The sequence below is a fragment of the Rhea pennata genome, chromosome Z (genome assembly GCF_028389875.1).
Source record: "Rhea pennata isolate bPtePen1 chromosome Z, bPtePen1.pri, whole genome shotgun sequence".
NCBI classification, from domain to species: Eukaryota; Metazoa; Chordata; class Aves; order Rheiformes; family Rheidae; genus Rhea; species Rhea pennata.
In genome coordinates this window covers 28,742,626-28,770,351 of record NC_084702.1, presented here as the reverse complement: position 1 = coordinate 28,770,351, position 27,726 = coordinate 28,742,626, and the positions used below count along the sequence as shown (strand labels likewise).

Sequence of the window (27,726 nt, the reverse complement as noted above, 5' to 3'; positions counted from 1 at the left end):
CGTCACGCCGCCAGCCTCGACCCCCGAAATGGCGCCGGAGGCAGGCGGCCGCGGTGCATGCTGGGAACGGGCGTGGCACCTCGCACAGCTCCGCCCTTCTCCACCGCCCGCCCGCGCCCTTAGTCATTTTGGTCCAGGCAGGTGCCCGTATCGGCCGGCCGCGGCTCGGCTTCGGCCGTAACGCCGTTGTGACGTCGGCGCAGCCAACCAGCGGGCGAGGTAAACAAACAAACGCGCGCGCGAGGCGGTGCCGTAGCGCGCCCCACAGCGCCCCCCCGCCCGCCGCGGCGCGGTGCGGCGCCGCGCCCGAGTTCGGCTCCGACTCCGACCGTTATAACCGCCCGCCCGGGGCAGCGGCCGGCCCGCTGCCCCTCGCCCGCCGCCGGCGCCGCCCCAGTGAGTGTCCCGCGGGCCCTGGCGCGCCCGCCGCCTCCGCACTGCCCCGCGCTGCCCCTGCTGCGGCGGTGGCCGGCCGGCCGGTGCTAGGCGGTGGCCGGGCGTCCGCGCCGCCGTGCCCTGCCCTGCCCGCGGGGTGGCCTGTGGTGACGGGGAAGGGGGCTTGCCCCGGAGCCGGGAGCCGGGCGGTGCAGGAGGGCAGTGCTCGGGCCGCGTTTAAAGCCCCCGGCAGCCAGCTCTCGCCGCTTGCTCGCTGGAGCGCAGCTGGAGCCCCCGGGAGGCTTCCTGGCGCTCTGCCTTCACTTTCTTAATTTAATTTTCTTGCGTCTTCTCTTACACTGTCCTTGCCTCGAAGCGTCTGCAGAGTCACTGTTCTCTTAACCGTTACGAAGGCAACAAATGTCTTGGGGTTTGTGTCAGCGTGTATGTACCAGGGCAGGGTCTTACCTTGTGCGTGATGCTCCTTGTGGTGGTGTTTTCTTGGTTTTAGAATACAGGAGCCTTTTCCCAGAAGTAATTTTCTAACCGTTTTTATCTTCCATGGCATAAAAGCGGCTTGCTGCTTCTCTTTGTGTATGTTGGAGAGAGGGTGCTAATTCAAAGAACTCGGTTACAGTAAAAATACTGACTATGGTTAGAACTTGAGATTTAACCAGGGTATAGTGTTTACTGACTGATGTCATATTCATTTATTTGAAATTACTGTTGTGTGTTGGTTTCTAAGACCATTGATATTCTTCTTTTATATTACTGTACTTTCAAAGTTTGTTAGGTAAAAGTTTTGAACTTTAAAACTTAACTAATTTTCTTCAACTTTCCTTTTTGAGGAGGGTAAGGAGTGCAAAAGAGGCTGAAGTGTCAGTGAGTATTGCATGAGCAAGCTTATTAAAGTTTGTTAAAGATCTGGTTGCTTTGCATTTTGACCCAGGATTTTTAAAATGCTTTTAACAAAAGTTCTTCCTCAAAAACAGTTTCCCAAAGTACAGCAATGACATACTTCCTATTCAAATTGTATGATTTTTTTTTCTTGTCATATGTGCTAGTGGTGCATCTCTTCTTAAATGGTTTATTATTTAGAGTTTTATTCTTCTCTCTTTACAGACTCTGTTTCAGTAGTTCTAAGGATTTGGCTTGGTTTAATGCAGCCTTATGGCCTCTGATCAAATGGCATAAAACAAAGACAATTTAAAGGGAGAAAGCTGATCAAACAATCTGAGGATTGAAGCTTCCTGTAAATGCACTGATAAGGAAAGGTAGAGTGCATTTGCTGTGATAAGTGCACAGATAGACAAAAATCGCTGTTTCATGCAGAGACTCTTGGAGTTCTCAGTAGAGAAGGGAGATATTCCTTTGTTATGTTTATTGTTTGCTTATTTGTTTGTTTTTAAGTCTGTTGTTTATGTTAGTATTATTTCAGGTGTATAAATAAACATTGAAATTTTTCACAATGTCAGGTGCTCACTAAGCATATATAGTGAGCATACATTATCGTAAGTATGTATTTTTACTTCTTGAAACAATTGGATTTTATGTAGGAAGTAGTGTTAGCATGACCATATCGTATTTTCCAAGTTTTTGAAATTTTTATGTTTCTATTAGAATTTCTTTGAAGATGGAAGTGAAAATGGCTTGTATTTTGGGCCTGTCAGCATGTTCCCCTTGAAAAAGTAAAGCACCATGTGTAGAGCCAACCAGTTATTCCACAGATTCTTAAAAGTGCACTACTAACATTAGACTAGAGGTTTCTAGTGCTGTTCAGTCCACTTTGTGGTATTTGAACACTTGCCAAACAGTTAAATGCCAACTCATGCATATGTGCAAAGCTTATCACAGCCTGGGAAGCTACTGGTGCTCAAACAAAGTAAGTTTGTGAGTACGTATTAACTTCTTCGTGTGTATGTTGAATGGTTTACAGAACAGCTTAACTTTTATAACTTCAGTGTTTCAAAAGCTGTATTAGCTGCAGCATGTGAGTTCGTGTATATAACTGATACAAAATCAAGTTACCTTAACACCATGTGAGTATGTTACTTTTATTACTGTAATCCTTGTTACATCATGTCTAAAATTAGATTGAAGCTCTTCAGGGTATTGACCTATCTTATGTTTCTGAAATATACCCAGTATGCTTTAGGGAACTGAAATTTAAAAAGATACCTTTTTATTATTATTATTATTATTATTATTACCATGTCATATTTTAACTTTCTAAATATGTTTCCTTGTTTACCAAGGACTTAAAGTAGAGTAAGTGCTTTGCTGTGCTTATAAATCGCTGTATCAGTTATGCTAAAGTAGTAGATAAAATGTATCATAAATGGAACTAACTTGGAATAAGCTTTTGTTTTAAAATTTGAAAATAATCCATTTATAGTTTAAGATTTGAACATAATCCATTTATGTAGTAATTTGACATGATTTACAGAAGAATGTAACCTATAAACTAGTAAAGCTGTAAAAATTTCCTACTTGCAATCCAAGATAACAAATGCATTTATTGTTGCCTTGAAATTGTATTGTAAGTATGTATAATGCTTATCTTACACTGATTATATACGAATTTTCATAATATTAACTTTTGGGCTATGGAAGTGTTTCCAAACCTTATAATTTGAAGTGGGCTGCACAGACAGTTTAATGATCTGCAAGCAGAAAGTTTTGAAACTAGGTCATAAATTGGTGCCACCTGTGTATCAATACCATAATAATGTTGCAGTTTTGAAGTCCATTCTTTAATAATCTTTTCCTTAACATGGAAATGAAGGGTGGTTACTTTCTTGATATATAAGAAAAACTCTGCTTGGAAGAGTACAAGTAGTACTAATGCACAACAGAAATAGAAATAACTTCAAATATTGGTTTCTCTTTTCCTTGAGGTATTAATGAGCTATTTAAGTGTCATAAACTTGTTTTATTTCTTATTATGCCTCTTGCAGTTTTTTCTTTCCCTATACACTATAATGAGAAGAGGAACTGTGTTATATTTACACGGGTATGCTTTGTCCAACAGACCATTATCAGCTCACAAAATTTCTCAGATTGCCAAACTCTTACTTGAAAATGGTATTTTTCAGATCGTAGTTTGATCTGCAGAATTACAAAATCTCTTCTGGTATTTGAACATATCTTCTTTCCCACCCTTACCCCCCTGCTTGTGAACAAAAAGCATCTTTAAACATAGTTTTAGTATTTTAAGCTCAAATATATCAACACTTTAGTTTTCTAAGATTGTTTGTATCTATAACAATAAAGAACAAAATTATTTTTAATTCCCTATTTAAGGAAAAAGATCATATAAAGGACTAGGAAGCATCTTTATTCATCTGAAAGCTTTGACTTGTCAGTCAATTGGTTCTGAGAGGAAAAAGTCAAATTTTAGAACTGAAATATTAAAGAGAGGTACTTAGTAAAGTCTACCAAAATTATAGATGCGATAAGCCTCCCTGAAACATTAGATCCACTTTTAGGTGGAGAAGTGCAGAAGTGGAATAATTAGATCCTACTATAATATGAACAGTTGTTTTGAAATGTCCTACAATAGCAATATTAACAGTTCTTTTAGACTTAACTGAAAACACTTATAATCTTAGATATTTTTAATTTCATCTTCAAGGTTGTTGTTATCTCTTTTTAATTCTGTATAAGCAAGCATAAGTCAGGAATTGAATTGCCAAAAGCAATATCCAGTATTGTAAGGCCTTTTTTTAAATCTTCCCTCCTCTCTGGGAAGAAGTATCTTTAACTTGTTTTCTGAGTTTCAGGTTTCAATTACTGTGTGTTCCAGAGCAGTAAGAGTACAACATTTCTGCCAACAGTAACTAAGCTCCTAGGCACGCTAACTGCAGAGTTCTTGCATATTAAAATGTATTTAAAAAAATAAAACCCAAACTTACCCTGCTCTCTCATCATTTAGAGAGAATAACAAGTATTTGTGATGTTCTAGGTGTTATTGACTTGTCTTTCCTACATACCTGGCCATGGTATTATCAGAGAGTCTGAGTTACCAGATGGATTCACACTTTGATGCAAAATTTGTTTTCAGCTTTATTTTCTTTTTTGGAAAGAAATACAGTTAGGTATCTTCTGTGGTAAGAATGCTGTTTGCAATAACCTGTCCTCTGTAAACTTCCGTAGAGCAGCATTAGTTTACTTGCTGGTTTTCTTTCATCTCTGCAAGGTGAAATGTAATATTCCTTTTTAATAATTCTTTTGGATAATGGTCACTGTAACACTATTGTTTTCTATCTATATATCTGAGTATTATTAGAGCATCTACAAGCTTGTCCTTGAGAAAGTCTAGAATTGAGTGCTTAAAAAAATTTTTTTTGAAACTTTGTTAGATTCTCATATTCTGTAAGAGTAAGTAAAAAACAATATTTTTCATAAACCATTCGAGAAGACATTGAACTCATCATGCTTACAATTATCAAATTGTAAATATGCCTTTCAAAAAGCAGTTTCAAAAAGTATGCATTAGTGAGTATACCTCTTAACCCTAATAGATCAACATTTTTAATGAAATTTGTACTCAGTTGAAATGTCATCATTTTCAGTCCTTTCTCCTAAGTAATTAAACTCTAGATGGAAAAATTGTAATTTAACAAATATTCCTATGCCAAAGATTTTGCTTTTATCCCACATAAATGGCTCTAGTTTTGGAACTTTGTCACAGGGATATGGATATTGCTTACTGTAACTGAAAGCACAATAAATGAATTCCTAGTCCTCAGTCCCTTCAACACCCTCTGTATTTTGTCCCAAGAATAGGTGCTGAATATTCAAGAAAAGTACCAGCCAGAATGCTGGGTTTACTTTCCTGTGGAGAAAAACACTTGTTGATTAAAAAAAATAATAATAAAAGATTTTATTTGTAAAAGTTTTTTTAAAAATAAGGCTGTTTACCTGAAACTGTTCATCTTTGTCATAAGCTTGTCTCTGCATAATATCTACTTGCTTTCCTTCTCAAATCATGTGTTTGTCAGGCTCCAAAGACTGCATCTGAAATGGTTTTGGAGCACTATTCAATATATTCTTTTTCCTGTTCTCCAGAAAGTGGAAGCCAATGTGGTCAAACAATGTTTTCATTTTTATTTCTGTGTTACTTTTCCAGGAAACCTAATCATTAAAAAGAAGTCATTTCAGTAGAATTTTGGACTTGCAATGGCATCTGCTGTAATCAGTTCAGTTCCTACCACTGCATCTCGTTTTGCTTTGCTACAACTAGACAGTGATACTGATTCAGAGCCTGGAAAAGGCAGAAGCAGCCAAGGTGCTGGTAAATCTCAAGCTTCAGGAGGGAGATGTTCTACAAATGAGAAGAAACGAGAGAAAAGAAGAAAAAAGAAAGAACAGCAGCAGAGTGAAGCTAATGAGGTAAAGAGACTGTATTTTCCATAGTGGGTAAGATTGTTATCCATTAAATAGTGTGAGGGGGACACTGTTCTTTTTCTATCTTTTTAATTACAGACATTTCAGATTATCTGTAGTTTTATTAAAAGTTTGTTATGTAAATGTATGATACTTTCTATTTAATAATACTTTGATAGTGAGAATAATCTGCTAGTTTTTACTTTTTATTTATTGATTAGCTGACATCAATAGTTAATAACTGATGAAGGAAATAATATTTATTAAAAGCGATTGCTGCGGAGCAACTTGTTTTCAGTGTTTTGTAGGTAATCAGCTTTAGTTGCCTGCTTGAACAGCCAGTATGTTAAAATTAAAAGGTAGTTTGAAGTACCTTTTTCTTCTTTTTAGCAGATAGCTATTCCTACCTATTCTGTCTGAAAAGCTTTAAAAACTGGCTGGCTAAGTTTTACTTCTCAGTCTTGGCCTTCACTCCAGCCCCTGAATTGATTAGAGCCACACCACTTTTTTTTCCTTTTTTCTTTTCTGAATTTTGGGTGATGGCCATAGTGTTTCTCTAGTGTTTGGATTGTTAAGCCTAATGTTAAATGGAAATTAGAAGTGAGACTGCACGAATTGTTTCAAAATTGTTGGTAGATGAACCATAAGCTACTCGCTTTGACAACTACTACCTGAGAACTCTGCTGAAACTATGCAGTTCTTGTTATGTAGTTGACTATATTTAAAAATTATATATATATATTTACTGTGTCCTAAGGTTAAAATCTTTATGGAATGCTAGTAGTTAAGTAAAGTATATGTGTTACTACTTTTCTTTCTTTCTTTCTTTCTTCTTTTTTTAAGAATGGCTTTGCTCTTCTTTGATTTAAGCTTTTTCAGAAATGGCTGTGACACATTGTAAATACACATTAAGGATAATATTGCTACTGCTGTACTTGGTTTCACTTCTGAAGCATCTGATAATAGTTTTTCTTCCCTCCAGTAGACTTTATGTTAAGGAGATTCCTGACTCTTAAGCTGATACTGGATTGTGCACGTCTTTTATTTTCACTTAATGTTAGGATTAGAATATCAGCTTGTTTGAGCAGTAAATGTCTTTCATTCTGAGCTGCAAAATTTGAAGGTTACCTGTTCACTATTAATTTTAAAATTATATAAGATATTCTAAAGATGACACCGTTGTATCCCTGTAGTGCAGCAGCTAAGAGGTAATTCTACTGCAGGTTTGTAGTTAAAAATGTGACTGACTTTGGATTTTTGACAAACTTTAAGGATTGTCTATGCTGCTGTGTATTCATTTTTTTTAACCTAATCCTCTAGTTGTTATGATCATCCATGCCCTATCTGTGGCAAATAAATTCTTATTTGGCATTACATTTAATTTAGGTCAGGTGTGAACACAACTGCATTTCTTCAAAGGGAACTTAATGAATTTTATATGAATGTTTTATGCTGTATGCCATCTGAAGGAAGATGGATAGTACCTGATCCAACATGAAATCTGTAGGACAGAGTTACCTCTTAAGATTTGTTCAAAGGATTTTCAGCTGGCAATATGTGTGTGCTATTTAACTGCTTTATGTTATGTGGCTCTTGCATTTTTGATCCACGGTTAGGATCCAAAAGAAATTTCACCCTCTGGTGTGTACCATATCTGACTAAACAAAAATGTAGCCTAAACTACAGAATAAGATAAAGTACACTTATTCAGACACGTATGGAAATATACATATCCTTGCTAGTCCATTAAAACTATTACTGTATATTCCTCAATATTCTGATTAGTGTTAAAAATAGCTTATTTTGTTTCTCAGCTCAGAAATCTTGCTTTTAAAAAGATTCCTCAGAAATCCTCCCATGGAAGCTATCTATCTCAGCATGAACAAACATTGCACAGCACAATGCAGAAGGACTCTCAGGAAGAAAACTGGCAAGAATGGAGACAAAGAGATGAGCAGGTGCAGCTTACTGTGTTGCCTTTGTTTGGTTTTCCTGAAATATGTTACCTTATAGTGTTAAGTCTCTGAAAAAAAAGAAACAAAGTACTGTCACATGGAAGGAAATGTTTCACTGGAAATTTGGATCACCTCTTCTGTCAAGTCCGTTGAGTGGCTGTTCAGTATATTGGTAGCTTAGAGCCAGTACATGAAGCATCTTGCATATCTCATAACTGGAATGTGAAATTTGGAGTATGGTAAAGGGCATTTGGATGATTTGGAGAAAAGATGAAATATTGCTCAGGGGGATATTGAAGGGCTGTAATGGGAGAGAAACTGAGAATCTTGGTGGAACGATGTGTGGATATACAGTACAGACCCATAGTAAATCAGTTTTTTTAAGTTCTATTAGGAATGCAGTAACTAGTTCTTTTCTAGATAGTCAAGATCATGTCGACTTTAAATGTTGACCATTGTTTTGGAGACAAGGGTAGACCTGTCTTTCAGTATGAGAACCTCTGTTTTTCTTCCTGGAACCTATTTTTGCTAATCACCATTAGAGTTCATTAACAATTAAAGAACGGGGCAGAGATAAAACAGATTGCCTATGCCTGTATGAAAGCTAATACCCTGTTTTTACTGAGTGCCTGCTTGCCAAAGCTACCACAAACGGAAATTGCATGAGAAATACACTTGATCCAAAACAGTAGAATAATTTTTGCCTTAACCTTATACAATAGTTCACGCTGTTACTATGATGTCAGTTAGGAAGAATACTTACATTAGTAGAATACTAACCACTTTCCATCTTGACTGCATCAAAAAGGAACATTTAAAACACTGTATTGCTGAAGACCATATAGTGGTTTTCCTGTATGATGCTGTATATGAATGTTTTGGCTTGTTTGCAGTACTTTGGCTACTTTAGATAGAAATAATGAGCATGGATTAATAATTTGTTTTAGTGCAATTACTGCATAGTGCTTAAAGAAATCTTTCACTACACTTCTTTTTCAGGTTCCTTTTAAATGATTTTGTTACACAGATTTGTGTGGGGATTTTTAATATTACTGGTTTCAGAATTCACTATGGATAATACAGTTTTGGTTATTCTGGTACACTTGAAGTTCCCTTTCAAAGTATTTAACTTTCTACAGACTTTTTCATGTGATACGAACACTTCCCAACATTGGATGGTGAAATGATCAGACAAAGCAAACTCAGTTATGAAACGGTTGATGCTTACTTATTTGTATTTTGCTGACATACAGGCTATCCTCCTGTTAAAGTCTCCTTGGGATTCTTTCATTGTAAAAATAACTTCAGAGCAGTATCATAGCTGTAACCTATGACAGTTGTAATCTTGAAGACATTTTCTGTCCCTTTTTCTGAGGAGAAGGGAGTAGCCAAATGCTGTCATCACTCTTGAGGTTGGAGCACAGACTGTTTTATAGCACAGCTACACTTCAAACAGCTTTCTGCAATCACAGTGGACTGAGCGTAATGAATGGAGTTACAGTATGGATTGTAAATATTCTCCCAACAAGTACTTTGTTGACTTTTATTTTATTAGAATAAAAGTTTAGTGAAATGGTTGACATTGGCGTGATCACTGTTAGGCTGCGGTGTTAATATTGCATAAACACAAAGCAATTAAACTCTTTGAGTTGTTGGTATGACTTCTATACTTTAAGCTTTGAGGCAACCATAGAAGTTACTAAGCGAATTTTTTTTTTGGTTCATAATTGACTCTGTTTAAAAACATTGTGTTTTAGACTTCAGAGTTACTAGAAGTCCTGCAAATGGCTTTAATTTTTTTTTAACTTTATCCAGAAAGTTTTTTAAAAAATGTGAATATTGGAATCTGTACAGAAAAAATACTGCTATTTCTATATTATTATCTTAGAACAGCAATCAAAATTTTGCCATAGTTCAAAGTGCATCCAATGGAGTGAGTGTCTCTAAGATATTCTTGGTACAATAAGTATAATCAAAAGATTTTCTTTATAAACTCTTACTTTATTTCATCATTAGTCACTGCTGCTGATGTATTGCAGCACTGATAGGCATTGAATTGGCTCCGTTTTCCTTATATGAGGAAGACGGACCCTAGAGTGAAAATGGTGAAGAATTGTTTAATTACAACATACACATTTTTAGGCTATGACAGAGGCTGATAAAAATCCTGTGAGTCTTCATTGTTTTTTGTTGTTGTTGTTTTTTCCCTCACCTTCCACCCCACTGACAAAACAATCAGGGATTCCTACTGAAATAAACATTAGAAAATAAAAGTCACAGGAAACTTCTGAGTCAATATCTGCCGCTGTGCTTTGTTACATCTATTTAATATTGTAATCAACAGGTTTAGAAATAGGTTTTTGTTCAGAATATTGTTTCCCAAATTTTATCATAATAGTTTAATTTCAGAAGGTGCAGTCAATGTTACTTTTTTGAAGTAACAAGTTACAGAATTTGTGCATCACTTGTGTGAAATTATTACTTACTAGTTACATTTTTTTTAGGAGTATAATTTCAAGAACCTGTTGATAACTCAAATTTAAAGAATTGTGATTAAGGTAAATTTGTTTACATATGCAAGGTATCAGTGTTGGACACTCATGCTCTCTATATAGTAATGAGTGAAGCAAAAAATTTGCCAAAAAGGCAAGTCTTCTGAGTCAGTCTATCTGCTGAGTCTATCCAGTCAAACTGAGCAAAGGGACTCAGAATTGATAATTACTGAGGGCTGTGGATAGTTTTTTCCACCACAGGAGCACAAACTTGTTCAAAACATGATCCATTCTGTAGCCTCCTCTAAGCAAGCCAAGAGGAGAAGGGCATGGGGAGAGCACATCTAGATTCTGTGTCGCTTAGTGACAACTTGACATCAAATCTCGGATACTCATCCTCAGCTTGAAATACTCCAAGCTTTACTCTTCCCCTGTGAGTGTGCTGAGAGCATCAAACTGAAGGGTTATTTGTGTCTGCACCATTCTGTGCCTTTAAAGCTGTTATTATTATTGAGGGATTTGCATTATACACCTAGGCATAGTCACTGTTACCCTATTCAAGTGTTGCTAGCCATTTATCAGTGAGGTCCTGTACCTTTCACCCCACGGAATCTTGAATTTTGCTGGAGAATAAAGCTTCACTTGCAGGGTGTTAAAGCTTTTATCATCAGTTGCTTATATACAGGCTTATTACATCATTACCACTGTTAAAGTAATATAAATTTTATACAATTAAGACCAAGCTGTTGTGTTAAAGACAGATGCAGAGAAAAAAAGGGAGGCAATGAGAGCCAGTGCTTATGTTGATGTGAAATACATTAAAGGAGAAATTGTTAAATAACTTTTAAGTCTCACTATAGCACTATTCTGTTAAAAATAAGAGATAGTAATTATAACTTAGAAGAGGTGAGGTACTCTATGAAGATGAAGAGCATTGGAAGCTTATAATTAGTATGAGCTGTGTTAGGGGGAAAGTGGGGACCAGCTGTAAACTAGGTTCAACAGATTTAAGAACTTCCAAAGATGGCATATTCCACATCTAAGAGTGAGGGTTGTTTGTTTTTGTTTTTTTAATAAAGGCTTACTTGTGTCTTGAGTACTATGGTTTGGTTAAGGTCGAGTCAAATGTTGATCAGTACTTCTAATTGCATCTTGATCTCCCTGTTTTTTACTCAAGTCATGTTGACTGGCCTGTGAGATAAAAAGCATCTTTTTATCTGAATTGGAGAAACTGATCTGTGGGAGGGTTCAAACTGCAACTTACGCATGCTTATCTGAGAAAAGAGGTGTAGGTTTGAATTCTTCAAATTTGGGAGGCTTGAAATCCTCGTCTCTCACTTCCTGGTTCAGTAATACAGTATTGATGCTGAGGAGCTATATTTTTTCTGGTATACTGTAGGGCAGGGTGATATTTAATAAGCGAGAAACAGTAACTCTTTGCTTGCACAAAATCTGGCTATACAGAGAGCATCTCCAGTTCATGCGGAGTTCCTGTTGGCATTTTTACTTTTCAAATTTATAAAGAGAAGTGTGGTCTGGCACTTCATTTGTAAAGGATTTCTAATATCTGTCTTAACTACAGAGCTATTATATAATTAAGCTGGATAATACCCCTCTTCCTTCAGCAATACTACTGAGAGAGTCACTGCAAGAGCTTTGTGCATGGATCTCAACCTGCTACAGAGTATCAGGTCCACTCTGAATTTGTTTGTTGGGTTTGCACCCCCAGCCCCACCCAGCCACCCAGCTACAACGTATGTAAGCAAAGGAACCTGTGGTTGCTACGTTCTGGATAGGTTTAAGTGATAGTGAGATGTCTAAGAGATAGTGGACTGTAGATGTCTATCCGAGACAGTTCTGCAGAGCAGTGGAACTGAATGTGCTTAGGAAACCTGATGGGGATGCTTGGCTTTGATAGCACTGAGGGTTAAGCAGCTCAATGGTTCTTCTGAGTTCTTAAGGCTGCAAGAGCTGGACCTGTTTAGCCTGGAGAAGAGAAGCCTAAGAGGGGATCTTATCAATGTCTATAAATATTTTAAGGGAGGGTGTCAAGAGGATGAGGCTGGTCTCTTTTCAGTGGTGCCAAGCAACAGAACAAGAGGCAACGAGCACAAACTGAACCACAGGAAGTTCCACCTGAATATAAGGAAGAACTTCTTCACTGTGAGTGTGACAGAGCACTGGAACAGGTTGCACATAGAGGTTGTGGTGTCTCCTTCTCTGGAGAGATCCAAAACCCGCCTGGAAGTCTAACATGCTCTAGGTGAACCTGCTTGAGAAGGGAGGCTGGACTAGATGATCTCCAGTGGTCCCTTCCAACCTTACCGATTCTGTGATTCTGATCAGACTCCCAGTCCTGCCCTGAGTTGAATGACTGTTAGATAAATAAATTATAGTAAATATGTTATTGTATTGGAGATCTTGGAAGGCCTTTTTATGTGTGAAATTGTTTAATTTTCATAACAGTATTGTTATAGCACTAATTCTTAGTAATTATTTGGGATCTTGCTTGCTAAATTATTTGTAACATATAAAGACAAAAATCCTAAGTTCTTCTTCTATGAAAGCTTACTGTATTTGTTTGTATTTTTTTATATAATCTTTTGCTTTTTTCTATCTCCGTTCTCTCCTTTTTTGTGCTTATATTGAGCTTTTCAATGCAGCAGATATGTCTTAACTTTTGATAGATAAGTATCGTAGTCAGATTTGATTCAGTAATTGGTACTAGACTTGAGCTGCAAACTACTCAAGGCTAGAAATAATAGCCCCTCAAGCCCCTACAAGAAATCTTGTCACAGCTTGTGTGGAGAGTAGTGTTTTACTGTGTTTAAAATAATGGATCAAAAAGAGATGACTGGTTCCCTCTCTCTCACTGTCTCTTTTCCCCCAACTTCAAAAAATAAAAAAGAAAAGCAAACTACCATAACAGAACCTGGGACCACTCTTTGGTTTTTCTTTATGCAAGACTGATCACATGGATTGTTATTTGTAGTAATTTATTCAATGTCTGTGCTTTTAGATAACGTAATAAGTCATTTCTATGCATATGTAAGGCATATGAAAACTCCTAAGTGTTTCCGAGCATGGTTCCTATGGACAGAAAAGTCTGTGTCACTAGTATATGTCACTTAGCTAACCTGGATCGAAGTATGCTAAGGCCAGTTAAGCTATTTATTTGATTTAAAAGCTATTATAGTTTATTCTGGAATGAATAACAGGTACTTAATTGAATTTTACTTTGAAATTCAAAGAACAAGAAAGTGATGTTAAAGGTAATTATTTTTCTAGATAATATTTCAGTTATGGACATGAAACAGAACTACGATGAAGAATAATGCTTCCATTTGGCAGTACATCGCACTGAAGACTGAAGAGATCATTAAAAGAGTAGTTCTCAAAGGCCTAGAGTTTACATTCAAAACGGCTTCACGTTGGTTTACTTACTGTATGCAATAGCATAGGTCATTACCAGTTTGTTTATTTATGTTATGCGCTATCTAATTCTGTATCTCAACCTCAGCATTTGCCTCCAGTAAATTCCTGCTTTTGATCCCATTGAACTGTTGCTGATAGATTGATTCTCATTTTCAATACTTCAATCTTTTACTGAGTAGAAGCTCACCTTGCCCACACTTTTGTTATCTTTCTGTAACACAAAGATCAGGTATCCTGTCCTTCATCCATGTGATTTTGTTTCTAGTTCTCTCACTTCCTTATACCTCACACTTAGGAAGTTTCAGTTTTCCTTTCTGCCTGTGAAGGAAACTCATATACTTCTCATTTTCTCAGAAATGAAAGAGCAAATGCTATTCAGACATGCTTGGCTTGCTAAGACTTTGTCTTAGTAGCTTAGTTAATCTTTCCTTTGCAATAGGAGAGCTCTTTGGCTTCTTAGTGATCCTCTTACAATGACAGTTTTCATACTTTTAACATCCTCTTGTCTTTTTTCTGAAACAAAAAAAAACAAAATCAGTTTTAAAAAGATCTCATATAAACAAATTTTGAAAATGGTAACTGTGTTGAAATTAAAATGAACACAACTACAATTACATGCCACAGTTTTCTGAAGCAAAGTGTTTTATTACTTATGGTGAAAATAGGTATATTAATTGCTAATGTTGTATGTCACATATCAAGCTTTTGGACAACTGTAGTGATACGTATATTGAAAATGAAATTTTAATGTGGTTTTAGTGGTTTAGTTGCCTTCTTTTAACAACTTTGTCACAAGGAATATGTTAATTTTCTTCAGCTGACATCTGAAATGTTTGAAGCAGATCTTGAAAAAGCACTGCTGCTAAGCAAACTGGAATATGAAGAGCACAAAAAGGTATTTGTGGGATTCATCCTGGTGTAAGGCATTCAAGCTGTAAGGCTTGAAGTTAAAAATGAATCACCTGGGAAGAGTAACACTACTTCTGTGTAAATTGTTTGCTTACTGTTCAAATGCTTAAGAGTTCAAAGAAATACTAGATTTGAAAGAAACTGTGTATAATAATGTTGTATTTTTAAATAAACATAAAGGTGGAATGTTAGTTCAACCTTTTCAATCTTCTGACATATAAGACATTGAAATTTTGGAAGTACTACAAGGGATCCTGTCTATACTTTCTTAGAAGAAATCTGGCGCACTGGTGAGACAGGGAATCAAAGCACTGACTTTTCTTTAGGCTTTTAATGTTAGTTGTGTTTGAATCTTTTCACATCTTCACTAATGCTTTTTCTGGTTTTAATAAGCTGTCTGTATTTTCTCTCAGCTGATGATGATGCTATTTTCTGGGTAATTCCTAGGGAACACTGGAGAATCAGTTGCTAAAATGTTTTTTAAAAGTACACTCAGAAGAAAAGTGAACTTTTAACAGGAATTTTTTTATTTGCAGTAAGTCAGGAGCCTATGAAATATGTTATGAAAATATATAAAGTTAAATATAATTAGGCATCATAAAGAAGCAAAAATTACATGTGCACTTCTGTGCAAATATTCTTGTGCAATATTTCAGTTTCAGGGAATACCATAATTCTTAAAAAAATCAATGTTAAAATTTTGACTTCTGTAGTTAAAGCTATTTTTAAAAGTGAAGACTATTTTCAGGTGTAGTAAAAACAGCATCTTTTCTAGATTTTTTTGAGAGTAAGTTTCATAGAACAATTTAAAGTATATAGTGTCTTTTAAATATACAGTATATATGCGTATAGATAAACAACCAACATTCCTTTTCTCCTTCCTCTCTTTGCCTTCTATATAATAAATGTTTTCTTAAGATTATTTTGGCTTAATGGGCCAAAATGGATACTGTGTACCAGCCTGTATGATTTCAGTAGGAGGTAGGATTGATTGGCAGAGCATTGCTGCGTAGTAGTAGCTGTCTGACTCCTATTGAATAAGCAAGCGTATTTTAAGAGTAAGATGAAGATACAGAAGAACTGCTCTTTTAAAGGAAGTGTTAACCTGCATTGTATAGCACTCTGCATTTGTGTGTTTGACTGTTTATATTCTCAGACTATGAGTTTTTGGATAAAACTTTATGTGAATGATAAGGGGTGTTAGATTGCTAATTTTGGGGCTATTTACTAAAGAGCAGTACTCCAGAGAACAAAGCTGATGCTTAGTTGCTGAGGGATGCCTTACACTCTTTAAACCAATCAAGTCTGCAAATTATTCTTTAGGATAAAAACTCCTTTAGTATATTATCACTGTTTTTTGTTTATTTGTTTCCTTTATAAAGCTTTAGGAAAAAATATTTGGGTATTGAAGAAAATTATACCAGTGGGGACTTTATTCTTCCAGGAACATGAAAACATTGAAAATACTTCACCTCAGTCAAAGTCGATGAATAAAAAAGAGAAAAGAAAGAGCCTGCAAGGAAAAGACAAACCTCTTACTGTGTCTCTGAAAGATTTTCAGTCAGACAGTACTATAGGTATGCCTTATCATACTAGTATACCTGCTTATGAGCTATCCCACTTGGAATTCTGATAGTGTGTACATTAACAGCAAAACACCACCTATGCTGGAACTCACCATTTTTTTCTGTTAATACTATCTTTAAACAAACACTGAATGAGTTGGAATTAATGTGTCCTATTAAGTCTAAGAGCTAAAAGTTCATTATATAATAATGAACTAGTTATGTTAGCAGGAAAAGGGAAGAGGTTAAGAAAGACATAGTTTCATGCATTTTGAGGGGGACACACTCAAATACTCAAAATGTAGCTTTTTTCTTCTGTTCTTCTGAAGTGTTTTGAGGGGGTTGTACTAGGCCTGTGCTTCTCAGACAGTTGAGGGGTTTTTGTTCCCTGTATATTGGCAAGGCATTGTTTGCCTTTCTTCATAGTGCTGGCCTTTAGAAAGGGTAAATGTTGATAAAAATTCTTATACTCATTTTCACATGCACCTATAGAGCAGAGATTCTGAATTTTAGTGAAGAAATTAAGATAAAACCTGAAAAAGGAAAACAGCAATTTGGTAACATTCTTTTTTTAAGGATATTTTTATCTAAATGTTAGAATATTTATTAAAGAATCTAAATAGAGAAAAATGGGATGAAAGCACAGTTGTTCTTGAGAAGCAACTAGAAGGCATTCAGATGCACAGTGGGATGTGCTATAAAATCCTAAGTAGAATTAAAAAAAATATATATATTACCTTCCATTTTAACTGAAGTATATGCTTATGGAATGCTACTTCACATTATACTAGTCTGAAAGATTTAGGAAGGGTGCAAATCTAGAGATTGACTTAAAACTAAGTTTATAGTTCTTTTCTTCTAATGCTTTAGTCTCTTTTAATGTTATTTTGAGATAGGAGTTAATGCTGGAAAAGACTGCAGTATTTGCATCACTTTTGCAAATGCCATGCTTTAATGGCCAGCTGTACAAGATTGGAATAACTTAATGTTGGCATCTTTTTTCTTTCTCTTATCAGATAACCTTGCTAAAAAACATGAGGTAAGCCTCCTTTTTTTTTTTTTTTTAACTACTTAGAATAACTCTGTTTGAAAGATAGTTATTTCAGCAAAAGATATAGTACAAAAAAGAGAAGTAAAATAGGTAAAAAAATGCTAATGGTACTGTATTGTGGGTATGATCTAGTAATACTAAAACTTAGAGAAAAGAATTGTTAACATTGAAATAAAACAAACTAGGCATGGTACAAGTATTAAATTCTAATTCAATACTTATTTGTAGTCAAATTGTCAGCTAAATGTTAACTGTTGATTTCTAGACTTTTCAGTTGGGATCAGATACTCTACAGGTAGAGATCACAGTATTCTCAGGATGTACAACATAAAACAATATCTGGACTTTGTGCTTTTCCTTAACAACCATAAGCATGTTGTCTTTCAGCCGAATATTGACTTACATTTATAATAACTTACAACGCTTATTTTTGACAGGAACTGAGTTCTACACAGTCTTTGTTACATGATGGAGGATTTTTCAATAAGCTGGGAGATGATGTTCACAAAATACTTAAAACGGAAAAAAGGAGAGACCAGCTCACCAACTACAATGGAATAGATAGCTGTACATCTCCTGAACACAACCAGGCATGTACAGTAGTAGTCGTCACTGAAGTGAAGAAGTGTGCCTAACGAAAGTTCTTTAATGACTATAAGAGAGTACCTTATTAGAAGAAAGCACAAAAAAAAAAAAAAGAATAATCATAAAAGAGCATTCTAAAAACTGCTGAAGATATCTGAAGAGAGATTTAAATTGCTTTTATTTTTTTAACATAAAACATTCCTAACTGAAATATTTTTTTGCTCTGCAAAATATAGCAATATTTATTACTGCCTCTCTTATTCATCCCTTTTGCATCTGTGCATCAAAGTACACATATGCATATTTAATTTCAATAATTTATTTTTTTTATAACAGGAGTAAGTTTTTTGGGAAAGGGATAGAATTCACATGACTGAGTTATTAAGAACTGTTTGTTTGTTTGTAGGAGGGTGTTTTGAAAGATGGAAAAACAGAACGACTAAAGCTCGAACTTGAAAAGAAAGATACAGAAATTCAGCAATTGAAAAATATAATAACTCAGTGGGAGGTATGTAGCTGATAATAACTTCAAGTAGTGAAGATTAAGTCCTCTATATGAAGTGCTTAAAAAAAGCAGTGCGTACTTTGACAGATACAAGGGGAGTCCTTGAAGGCTGCAGCATAACAGTAATGGTGTCCTGTATTCTGTTATAACCTTTTCTATTACGTGCAAACAAAGTTGAAAATGACATTCAGCATATACTGAAATGCACCAGGAAAAATATTTTTGTGTTAATAAGTATCACACTATTGCTGTATACTAGGCTAGTTAGGGAGAATGTCTTCAGTTGTGTGCTTGTTTTCATTCCTTATTAGTATTGTCTGGATAGTATCTAGAGCAACCAGGGTAGAATCTCCATAAGGAACCAAGGTTTATAAAGGAAATGTAATGAAGCACCATGGGATTACTTTAATTTATTTCATTATGATATTTATACTTTGTTTAAATTAGTCTAAGCAGTTTGACTGATGGGAAGATTTTTGATACTGTAAGGATTTTTGCCTTGTAGAGAAAGCATGACCTTTGTTAATAGCTGCCTTCACTGTGTGCTAGATTTGGCTCTCAAAATCTAGCACATTTAGAATTTGAATTTTCTGAAGTATAAAACCATTCATATTTGTCACTATTAGCACTTGATTGCACTTGATAGAATAAATGCAGTGCATAAAGATATTGGTGAGCTGTTTCACTTTATAAACTTGTTTAGAGAGCCTAATATAATTTTAAGTGGCTATGGAAGGCCGTGCTTCAATGTGAGTCTTTATTATATACTACATCTATTAAAATGCCCTTTCATTTCATTCTTATTCCTCTGTATCATGCATGCATTGGTTGTGGTGGTGATGCAGTGTTATAAAATGTTTTGGTATGCTAGAGATGAAAAGGTCCTCTCTTAAAGATTGTTTTTTCAAGGGGGGAAAGAGGTGTTGTATGTGTGTTCCATGGCGTAGAGAAACTAGGCATTCCACTGACCTATACTGTAGCCTTTTCTGTTTACAGTGGATTAGAGAATACAATAAATGCTTAACTTTCTGCATGGAGTAAGATCAAACTATTCTCAAGGACTGGGGCAATAGTGTAAGTGAAAAGTAGTAGCTTCTTTATTACAAAAAAAATATTTTCTCAATTTGAACTTTCAAGAGCCAACAAGAGTAAACTAGGCAAAGAGATTTGTGAAAGGAAAAATAAGTATCAAGTGAAAATACATGGCTGCAATTGGCATTGGTGGCCAATTAAGGCAAAGGCTGCCCTATGTAGTATGTAGTCATCAGATAGGCTGTTAAAGCTGGTGAAAATAGGTTTCTGAGTAGAAGAGTTAAAAAGAAACTGTATTTTCAGTAGCCATGATTCTTTAATAAATAACCTGTAGAGCTGTAGGAGACTTGTCTTAATTGCCAAGTAATATGACAAAACCATTTATACTAACACAGTATCTAAAAAGTACGTTATAATTGTTGTGTGCTGCGTAAATATTTTTCAGGGGAGGAACTATAAAGCCCTTGATGCAAATAGGTCTACATACTTTAGGCAGATCTCAGTGGTGGTTCTTGCACTGTCAATGCAATGACATAACTTTTTATTTTACCCTGCTGTAAGTCTTTTTCAGCTTGCCTTAATTTCTAGACTCTTTGATTAACCCATTCTTCCAGTGGTACATTCATTATATTGGCTGTGATTTAATTAAGACCCAGCGGATTCTCTGCAGAATCATAATTTTCAACTCTGAAACATTTTAATCATTTTTGCTTTACAGAATACTTCTTTTATAGGGCATATATGTAATAATTCAATCTCTTTAACACTAGGCAAAGTATAAGGAAGTAAAAGCAAGAAACGCACAACTTCTGAAGATGCTACAAGAAGGTGAAAGTAAGTAGAGATTTAACAGGCAGACCTGAAAGACTTTTAAAGAGATGGAAAGCACTTTCAAAGCAGTTTTTTTTAAAAAAGAGTAACAATTATAAGGAACTAGGAACCTATTAATTTGCAGTGACTCAAATGAAATACAGAATATAAACAACAAAGTACTGCATTCCTGATACTATATAATGAAATCATCTGTTGAATTTTAATAGCAATCTTTGAAAGTTAAGCTATTCAGTTATGTTTTAGGCACAATGAGTCCTTGAATTAGACTTTATTTTGCCAGTGGCTTGATCTGTTCTGGACTGATCTTACTGTACTCCCTGTTTAGACCCTCAAGCAAGTTGTTTGATTTTCATATCTGCTGTGCTCTAAAGTGTTGGAACCATCATCTTACACCTAAGGAAACATTCTGCCAGACAATAAATAGGTCCAGCTAAGCTAACACTGGGAATTTTATGTATGTTACTGTGATAATTTTCTTCTGTTATAACACTGTTCATAATTTTTATAATTTAGAGCTTGGAGTCAAACTTCCTGGCATCTTTATACTTAGACGTAGTTATCCTTTAATAACTGTGATCTTGCATGATGAATTTAGATCTATAATACTAGACAAATTAAATGTCTTGGCTAAACTTGGTTTTGCTGTTCAGTTTCTTAATTTAGCTTCTAAATGTGGCTTCTTATTTGGGGTCAGATTCTGAGCTAAAAAAGAACTGAATGGATTTGTTAAAAAGTATTTACAAACAAGCTACAGCTAAGCCAGTTCAAATGTTCATAATGTGATTGAGCACTGCAGATTTTTAGTTATTGGAGCTTCAGGTCAGTGTCTGAGATGAGATGAAATAGTCTCCTTTCAACAGGGGGGTGATGAAGTTTTTACTCGAGTTTTTTTTTTTTTTTTTTCTTCTTTTTCCCCTATGTTGATCAAATAGTACTGTACCATAAAGTAGTAATTTGGGGGATTTACCGTATCTAATCTGCATATTTCAAGGTATTTTGCACTTTGAGGGGAATATTGATCATGGCAGAATAGAGCCTTGAAAAATTTCAGTTTGTGTATTTTGAGTATTTAAACTTATCCATGGATGTTTCATAGACACTAAATAAATAAAAAGTTTAAATACATCTCTATTTTAAATATTTAATACAAATCTAAGTCTCTGTAGGCATGACTGAATTGGTACGTGAAGCTTACAGTCCTAAAATCTTGATCAATGGCCAAGATACAGTTTTCCAATGGAATTTGTTGATAGTGTTTGTCTCAAAAATCCATGCTGCCTACAGGGTTAAGTAGGAGGAAACTAGTACAAGGTTGGAGTTTAATCTTCAGAATTTTTAAAGCTACTGCTAGTGGCACTGGTAACTAATGATTGTTTTTAGTTAATGTTCATTCTCTCAGTGAAGGCAGATCTAATAAGAAATAACAAAATAGTAAGATAGCACTAGTACTGTTGCACACAAAGACCTGTAAATCTAGAAAAATTCTCACACTTAGTTTTTTTCTTTCTCTAGTGAAAGACAAAGCAGAAATACTCCTACAGGTTGATGAATCACAAAGTATCAAAAATGAATTGACCTTACAGGTAAGCAGGGATTTCTTTATGTAAAGTGTCATGGATATTTCAAAGATAAAATTTATTTAGGTAATTGGGGGTGGGGAGTGAGGAGTGAAGGGAAAAAAGCTAAAACAAAAGCTTGCTAGAAGCAAAATATGTTAAATTTCACCCTTATTCAGGCACTCAGTATGTCAGAGGCCATACATTACGTAAATTTCACATCATACCCTTAGAGCTACTTCTGGAAAGACAGCAGACTTCAGCATGTCTGAAGGGATCTTGTCCTCAACAGCCCCTTAATAATACCATCCTCTGCCATTGGTAACCCAAAAGGAGGAAGCTCAGAAAGATACTGCAGAAGAAAATGCTTCTTTCCCTTTTCTTACCTCTTAGTGTTAAGTTTGAAAAATGCTGGTTTAACAACATAATTGAGCTACAAACTGTTTATGGATGACTGTTAGCAAGCCACTGTAGAGAGCATGTTATGTTTTTAAGCTTAGTTTTGGTTTGTAGTGACTGTTCTCCAAGTTCTAAACTTGCACAAACTTATTAGTGTAGAACACTATTAATTTTTGAGTGTGATGTAATATAGCTCATCTGCATTGCATAACATTACGTCAGCTAAATGCTGCATGACATGAATAGCACTTTATGTATGTAGAGGCTAATACCTGAAAGAAATTCTGACTCTGTAGCTTTCATATAACATTATAGAGGCAAACCAATAAATATTGCTGGGGAAATAAGTCATTATGGAGTATCTTGCTTGCACTTTCAATTCATGCACAATCATAATAGTAACCTTCCTTGAATCTGGCGTGTATCACCTGTTTGTCTAACACAGTGTCTAACACAGTACAAAGAACTATTTTGAATTGGTAAACTTGTAGATGTGAAGCATATTTTGTAAAATAACTGTCTATCAATCTGTATCTTTCTATGTATGTATGTATGTTTTTTAGGTAACTACACTTCATGCTGCATTAGAACAAGAACGATCCAAAGTGAAATTATTGCAAGCGGAATTAGCAAAATATCAGGTATTATTGTTTTCTCTAGATGTCCATTTGCCTGTTCTTAATGTAGCTGAAACTGCCTCAAAGTAATGTGCTCTAAACTGACCTGTTAGCTCTATTTTTTTTCAAGTTAAAAAAAATATATATAGCAGTTTACATTTTAGGCAAAAACAGCAGCAAAACTAAAGCACAGTTTTAGCCAGTAGAACTTTGCCACCTATTCTGTACTTTAGAACTTTTTGGTATGCTGGTAAGTGATCAGCATGTTCTACAGCTTTCATGTTCTGTGTGTAACTAAACTAACAATAGACTTTAGGGGTTTTTTTTTTGCTACAGATCTTTTCCTGGGTTCTTTATTTTAGTCTTATTTGTACTAAATCTTTGTAGGAGATCTAGAGCAAATGCTTTTGAAATGTGAGTGATAACATCAGTATCTTGCTGACTGTGCATATTGTGTTTGGTTCAGCTTGGCCAGTAATGCAATTCATGTTAGTGAATTTCAGTTAACTTTCATGCAAGTAGTATGCTGTTAAAATTCTACACAAAACAGAATTTTAACAGCATACTACTTGCTGTCCAGAAGTACAAGTTCTTAATTCTCTGGAGTGTAAACCACTGTACTCTGTTTTCAAGAGTGCAGTGATTTGCACTCCAGAGAATAAGAATTTGTACTTTTGCACAGCTTATTTGACACATTTTCTTACTTTTCTTTAACTTATGCAAAATGTCATGGCAACAAGAAAAAAAATGTAGTTTATAATGGAAACATCTGAAGTAGCCCTGTAATCTTTGGCCAATCATCTTGTTTCAAGTTGTAACACATTGTTTGTGTTAGAGTACTATAAGTTCATGCAAACTGATTTATTAAGACATAATTTTTCTTTCTGAAGCAACAAATGATTTCTGACTACATCAAATTTCTTGGCTGTTAGTGTATGATGTTCTGTACTTATCTCCTCTCCTTTTTGCTTGTTACTTACCACAATTGAAGCAAGTTCCTTCTTCAAATTGTTTTGTAGCAGTTCCCGAATACATGTACTTGGTCAGTCCCTTATAGACAAGCTGAGTGCTTATACTGCTAATTAAATCTAAAATAAATCTATTGTTACTGTCAAATTCAGTCATTTACTTCACTGTTCAGACTTTCAATTTCAGTCTTCCTGCTCCTTCTTCCATGAAGTCCCCTCTTTTGCTAATGTCTACTTTTTGTTTAAAGAGAAGGCTTTAGTTAAAAAAAAATGTAATTAATGAAAAATCATTACTTCTGCTCATTTTGTATTTATTTATTTTTGTATTAGCCTTGCAGGGATCATTGTTGCTGAGTTACTATTCTCAGCTGTAATCCTCCAAGACTGCTCAGGATAACTTTTCTCATACTACCACTTTTTTATGTTGTCTTCAATATTATTAGCCCTACTTTCTTTATTGGAATACTGCTTTGAAACATTAGGAAACTCTTCAAAAAACTAAACCAAATATATGTACATTAAAAACAAAAGAAGCAGCAATAAACCAGTGTTTTTATTCCCAAATGTATCATCTCAGTTTTCTATATTACTGTCACTTACATATTGATATTTGGTGTTCAGATGGGTTTATGTCCCATATAAATTTATACTTCTGTAATTTAACGTAAGAAAAAATCAGGAGTTGTTCAAATTGCATTCAGGTTGTTAATTCACACTATTTTAGTATGCAAAATAACTGCAGATGTTTAGCATAATAGCTAAAAATTTTTTTAATTCTCTCTTACAGGGTGGGAAAAAAGGGAAAAGGAACTCAGAATCTGACCAGTACAGGTGATCTCCTCTGCTACCAGATTCAAAGCAAAAAATGTCAAATCTTCCTTCAGGGTTTTGCAAAAATTTATATATTTGTTCTACAACTGCTCGACTATGCAGTTTTTGAAGAGAAATTAACAATTACTAGTTTGACTAACATTCTGAATAATTGCTTTGTTGCACTTTCTCCTAAAGAAAAATTAGAAAACTAGTATTCCAACAGAGTGAAAACTTCAGTTGTAATGCCATAACTAATTTCTCATCATTCAATAAAACTCTTCCATTTGTATGTTTGAATTCTTTCTTTCTTAGAATTTCTTCATTAATAAAACCTAATTTAATGACTGTCAGGGTACAAATACATCAGTGTGCAAATGGTGAAAGTCTCACCAAACCAAAACAAAAAATGAGGCAGCTTATGCAAAGCCATTCCCTTGTGGCTGAGTTGTAATCTGTAGTTAATATTAACAGTCATCATTTGCTCTCCCTGCATGGGACACCTCTATCCTTTTATCTGCATTATGTGTATATATGTGAGTTTCTGCATGAAGATATGCAAGGTAGTACATGCAGCTACCATGTAAGAACAGCCTTCCTATATTTCAGCTCTGAAAAAATAGCCTGAGAGCCAGAGATGAGGTGACAGAAAACCGGAATGAAGAAAAGTTTTTATTTTGGTCGGAAGAGTTTATACTGCATAGATATTGTAGTGCTTTAAAGTAGATGGTTAAAATAGTAGCACAGATACTGATTTCAGCATGGGAAATTTGTAATACGAATCAATTTTGAGAAAATAATCTGAAGCAAGGGGAACTGAGGTTTCTTTGCTCAAAGGCAAAGAAATGCAAAAGAATGCTAAGATGGATATGACTAAATATAACCACAAAACTTCAGATACCAGAAGAAAGCACAGTCAATCAAAACAATAATGAAAAGTAGAGTTAAGGCTAGACCATAGAGTCCGGTTGGAAACTGCCTGTTTACTGCTCAGTATAATAAAACTGGTGAATTCTTTTCTAGATTTTGAGTGATTCCAGTTTAGAACCAGCAGAAATTCAAGGCTATTTTTATGGAGGTCTTTAATGTCCTGTAGAAAGTAAAACCAAATCCCACCCAAGATAAGACAACACTTTAGTTTACTGGTATTACTGTTGAGCTGACGGGGATGTTGCACTTTGGTTCAGATCTAGCAAAGCATTATGCTTATTTGCTATATTACAGATAGGGTATTACCCACCAAATGAACTCTTATCAACAGTAGAAGATAATTGTTGTCTATCGAGTTACATTTCAGCTTGCAGCTTTTAAAACTTTTAAAATTGACTCTAAAACATAAGACTCCTAACCATTGTTCTAGCAGCTCAGCAATGGGAAACTTAACATGTGTGGTTTTTTTGTTTTTAAGGTCCTATGAATGTAGACATTTATACTCATTTTCTCTTCCCTTATGCATGAAGAAACACATGAAAGATGCTTGTATTTTTAATGTTCAGAAATATAAAGAATGTTAAGTCTACAGCAAAGGTATCTTGGATATAAATTTTATTGGAATTATACCTTGTGTAGTTTCAGAATTACATCATTTTAACTAAAGGTATAATTTTAACTAGTTTAGCTAAACTCTAACACCTTCTATTGATATTCTCAAATTGTTTCAAGTTGGCTTGAATCAGTATTTTGATTTTGATACAAATGGTCTGGTCACTGTAAATTTATTTTCAGTTGTGTGTTTGCTTTTTTTTCAGTTGGATTTTTCATTTGGTTGGTGGGTGATTTTTTTTGTTTGTTTCTGTTTTTTAGCCAATTCAGGATGATCTTGCATTGATTTTAAGTCAACTGTCTATGGAAAAAATAGCAAATCAGATATGTAGACAGAGTTGAGAATTAAGGTGAAAAGAAAACTGCTAAGTTAGTGTTGACTCAGAGTAAATCAGGACTATTAGATTGAAGGCAGAATTTTCCTCTTCAGAGGTACCTTTTAACAAGAAACCATTAAAAGGAACAATTTTCATTATTATTTGGAATTATTTGGAAAATGAAGCATTTTCATTTCTATGGAAGAATTTTTTTCTTCCTACTTAATAGACAGTGTAATAATAAGTGTGCGTGTGTGTGTAGTGTATGTATGTGTGCATGTGTGTTTGAAATGCTTTGCCTTTTGCTTGGTGGCAGATACAAAAACCACTAGCAACTACAAACCCAATCCTGCCTTTTAATGAAACATGCTTTAAGGTTAATATGAAAAATTGCTGAGCGTTTACATAAATGTTCAGTTCTGTGAAAAACTAATACTGTTCTGGCTGTTCTTATTGTGGACTTACCAGTGCTTTCAGGTTACCTTCCATGCCTAGCAGCTGTTTGTTGCCTGCAGCTTGTATTTCAGTGAAGAAAACCTTCATTATGGGAAAGCCTAAAGATTTTCAGCTGAGAACTGGCTCGCTCTCTACTACAGACTATATGGATGCACATTAAATTCTTCAGCACAGGAACTGTTTCTTAAATAAACTTAAACAGTCAAAGCAGGTGATGCTGAATCGTCTTCTTCATCCTTTGTTATATCTGAGTTTTAATGTTATTTCTGGAACAAGCAGAAAATCAGCATGCTCATGTGCCCAACACTGACAGGATTTCTGTGATTTTTGGCAGAGCTGGCAGTCTAGCGTGTTGAAGTGCAATGCCACTCACACACTAGAAACTGCTGGCAAAACAGGCCACAAGACCATTCAAAGTGGTGCAAGGATGTCCTGTTACGCTGCTGGCTGTTGAGATCTGAGATAAACTCGAAGTCGGACCGGCAACCACAGCACGGCACTAGTTGTAATGTTGGCATGGAAGTTGCCCATGTGAATTTGAGTGCTGTTCATAAGTACGTTACTTGGAGGGTAACCAACCTGAGGTCTCTCTGTTCCTGTTCCCAAACCTTCTAATGGATTCTAAATTGGTGTGTGGCACTCTGCTGATTTAACATCAACTGCATCAATTTGAATAAGGTGCCTGTGACACCAGCCCTGCAGTGGATGACAGTGGTGAATCACCTGATGAGGCAGGCTGTCGGGGCAAAAAGGCAGTTCTGGGATAATTTAAAGGGTAAGGGATAAAGTGCATTTGCCTCTGATGTTCAAAGCTGTCTGTGCATTTGATGCTAAAAGACTGATAGGATGCTGTCACTACAGCTCCCTGGCGTTTAGGGCCTAACTTATTTGGTACTAAATTTAGTCCTAAATTTAACAGACTGACTTGGTCCAGG

General features: G+C 35.4%; 1 protein-coding gene across 5 annotated transcripts; it reads left to right on the top strand.

The window, feature by feature from the left end:
* Positions 1-287: 287 nt before the first annotated feature.
* On the top strand, positions 288-24,768 carry GKAP1 (G kinase anchoring protein 1). Of its 5 annotated transcripts, XM_062600180.1 has the most exons (13): positions 288-396; positions 1,224-1,257; positions 5,507-5,769; positions 7,578-7,721; positions 14,463-14,540; positions 15,999-16,131; positions 17,136-17,158; positions 17,608-17,760; positions 18,162-18,263; positions 20,063-20,126; positions 21,639-21,709; positions 22,645-22,722; positions 24,454-24,768. In XM_062600180.1, exons 3-13 carry the CDS (start codon positions 5,557-5,559, stop codon positions 24,499-24,501), a joined length of 1,107 nt encoding a protein of 368 aa, XP_062456164.1. In that variant the 5' UTR covers positions 288-396; positions 1,224-1,257; positions 5,507-5,556; the 3' UTR covers positions 24,502-24,768. The 5 variants fall into 5 exon arrangements, with proteins under 5 accessions (XP_062456164.1, XP_062456165.1, XP_062456167.1 ...); XM_062600181.1 differs by lacking the exon at positions 1,224-1,257; XM_062600183.1 differs by lacking the exon at positions 7,578-7,721.
* The last annotated feature ends 2,958 nt before the right edge of the window (positions 24,769-27,726 follow it).

Coding starts and splice junctions, on each gene's coding strand:
- GKAP1 (XM_062600181.1), top strand. CDS start 5,557: ATGGCATCTGCTGTAATCAGTTCAGTTCCTACCACTGCATCTCGTTTT. Junction 16,132..17,135: donor TCAGTCAGACAGTACTATAG/GTATGCCTTATC, acceptor TTCTCTTATCAG/ATAACCTTGCTAAAAAACAT. Junction 17,159..17,607: donor ACCTTGCTAAAAAACATGAG/GTAAGCCTCCTT, acceptor TATTTTTGACAG/GAACTGAGTTCTACACAGTC.